Source organism: Eretmochelys imbricata, chromosome 1 (assembly GCF_965152235.1).
Source record: "Eretmochelys imbricata isolate rEreImb1 chromosome 1, rEreImb1.hap1, whole genome shotgun sequence".
Lineage (NCBI taxonomy): Eukaryota > Metazoa > Chordata > Testudines > Cheloniidae > Eretmochelys > Eretmochelys imbricata.
In genome coordinates, this window is record NC_135572.1 from 361,680,606 (window position 1) to 361,682,826 (window position 2,221).

The following is a 2,221-nucleotide window of genomic DNA, read 5'->3' on the forward strand; positions in this document are numbered from 1 at the left end:
TACAGTAAGATCTCCCAAGGCTACTGCAGGAAAGTGCCATTCCTGTCACAGTGTGAACCTCTTGTAGTCAGACTTACATACACACAAGGGACAACAGGTAGCATTTTGAGCTCTAAGTTTCCATCTTTTCTGCATGTGAAATCACAGTCTCATTGCTGGAAGGAGGCGTTTTAGCTCTGAATTCCTGACTCTCACTCCCTGTCTCTTCTCTCTTCCTGTCCCTCTCCCCCACAGACAAACTTTACTGGCCCCATGAAACAGGAGAATCAGACACAGGTGACAGAGTTCATCTTCCTGGGCTTCTCCAGCCTTCCCCATGGCCAGGCCTTCCTCTTCCTGGTGTTCCTGGCGATCTACCTCATCACCCTGGTGCAGAATTCCATGATATTCACCCTCATCCAGCTGGATTCCCATCTTCACAGCCCCATGTACTTTTTCCTCAGCCACTTATCCTGCTTGGATATTTGCTTCTCATCAGTCACAGTCCCCAAGATCCTGGTGAACTTCCTGCGTGAGCAGGAGACCATCTCCTACTGCGAGTGCATGGCCCAGATGTTCTTCCTGATGTCATGTGCGGGAGCCGAGTGTGCACTCCTAGCCGTCATGGCCTATGACCGGTACGCAGCCATCTGCAACCCCCTGCGCTACACTGACATCATGAGCCGGAGGGTGTGCTTCCCACTCGCCATGGGGTCCTGGCTCTGGGGTCTCCTGGTCTCAACCATACACACCTTCATGGCCTCCAGCTTATCCTTCTGTGGCACCAATCAGCTTCCCCACCTCTTCTGTGATGTCCCTCCCCTGCTGAAGATCGCCTGCAGTGACACCTATGTCAATGAGGTCACACTCCATCTGGCTAGTATCTTCGTGGGCCTGAGCCCATTTCTGCTCATCGTCATCTCCTACCTCTACATCCTGGCAGCCATTCTCAGGATCCGCTCCAACACAGGAAGGCGCAAGGCCTTCTCCACCTGCGCCGCACACCTCATCGTGGTCACCATATACTTTGGGATGGCCAACCTCAACTATAATCGCCCCAGTGCAGGCTACTCCATGGGGGTGGACACCCTGGTCTCCACGCTGTACTGCATCGTCAACCCCATGCTGAACCCCCTCATCTACAGCCTCCGCAACCAGGAAGTGAAGGGGGCCCTGAGGAAGGCTCTGTGGAGCCAGAGGAGGGAATATTCTTCCCCAGGCAGGCAGTGAGGACCCGGCTGAGGTGAGAGCTGGGAGGTGACTCCTGTTCTGCTCTGCCTGTAATGGCTCCTTCTCACTTCCAAGAGAAATGTTTTATTTTATATTTGTGTTAAACAAAACTTCTTTTCTTTAGAATAAGTTAGCTGCGCCTTGATGATGCAGTCTGGGGGTGCAGGATCTATGTCTCTGTCATCTGCCTAGCACAGTTGGTCCCAGTCCCTGGTGGGGCCCATACACACTGCTGCAATAATAAATAATTATCTTCCCTGCTGTTTGACTCTTCTTTCTCCCAAGGCCTGGGTGTGTGGATTACACAGCACCAGCCACGGATCCAATCTCCACTGAAATTCAGCTCCACCCGCTGAGCGTAGTCTTCACTCTGCTCTCTAACCAAGAAGTGGGAGCTACGCAGAACTGTGCACAGCCGCGTTGGCAGAATTTACCAGTTTTGCTGAAGTTGTCTCCCTTTGGGATCCTTCTGTTCCTGGAGGCTCCCTGCTGCTCTCCAGGGCCCCAGCAGACACCAGAGATGTGTGGGGCTCACACAGCTGACCTACATTCATAATACCCACTTCCTAACTGCTCATAAAGCAACAAACATGCCCGCTACCATTGGAACCCACCAACAGTTCTGTCCCTTCCTAATGGCCAGAGCTGTAACCCAGGGCTCCATCCCTTTATCAGATAGGTTGGGCAGGATCCGCTCTTCTGAGTGGTAAGATTTGTTCAGATGAAGTGCAGTGGAAGGACTCACCCATTATCCTGGGACCCAGGATGGGGAAAGTTTGGCCAAGTACCAAGTAACTGCAAAGGCTTGGTTGTGATCCCACCTCTCACCCCATGTTAAGTAAAATGACTAACTGGATAAAAAGAAACCGATAAGAATACAATGACAACAAAAGCATCAGAGAGAGTGTCCATGTTAAAAGCCAGAGCCAGTCCTATGCCAGTGTCACTGACCTAGCCTGCAAACTCTCATGTACAACTGGATGAGAGGAAAAGAAAGTGGAGGAGTCCCTGA

General features: G+C 51.7%; 1 protein-coding gene across 1 annotated transcript; it reads left to right on the plus strand.

The window, feature by feature from the left end:
- Positions 1–252: 252 nt before the first annotated feature.
- LOC144259657 (olfactory receptor 5V1-like) lies at positions 253–1,209 on the plus strand. The gene has a single exon (XM_077807961.1). It carries the CDS (start codon positions 253–255, stop codon positions 1,207–1,209), a length of 957 nt encoding a protein of 318 aa, XP_077664087.1.
- Positions 1,210–2,221: the final 1,012 nt, after the last annotated feature.

Bases quoted from the DNA above. Each gene is read 5' to 3' on its own strand.
- LOC144259657 (XM_077807961.1), top strand. From the start codon at position 253: ATGAAACAGGAGAATCAGACACAGGTGACAGAGTTCATCTTCCTGGGC.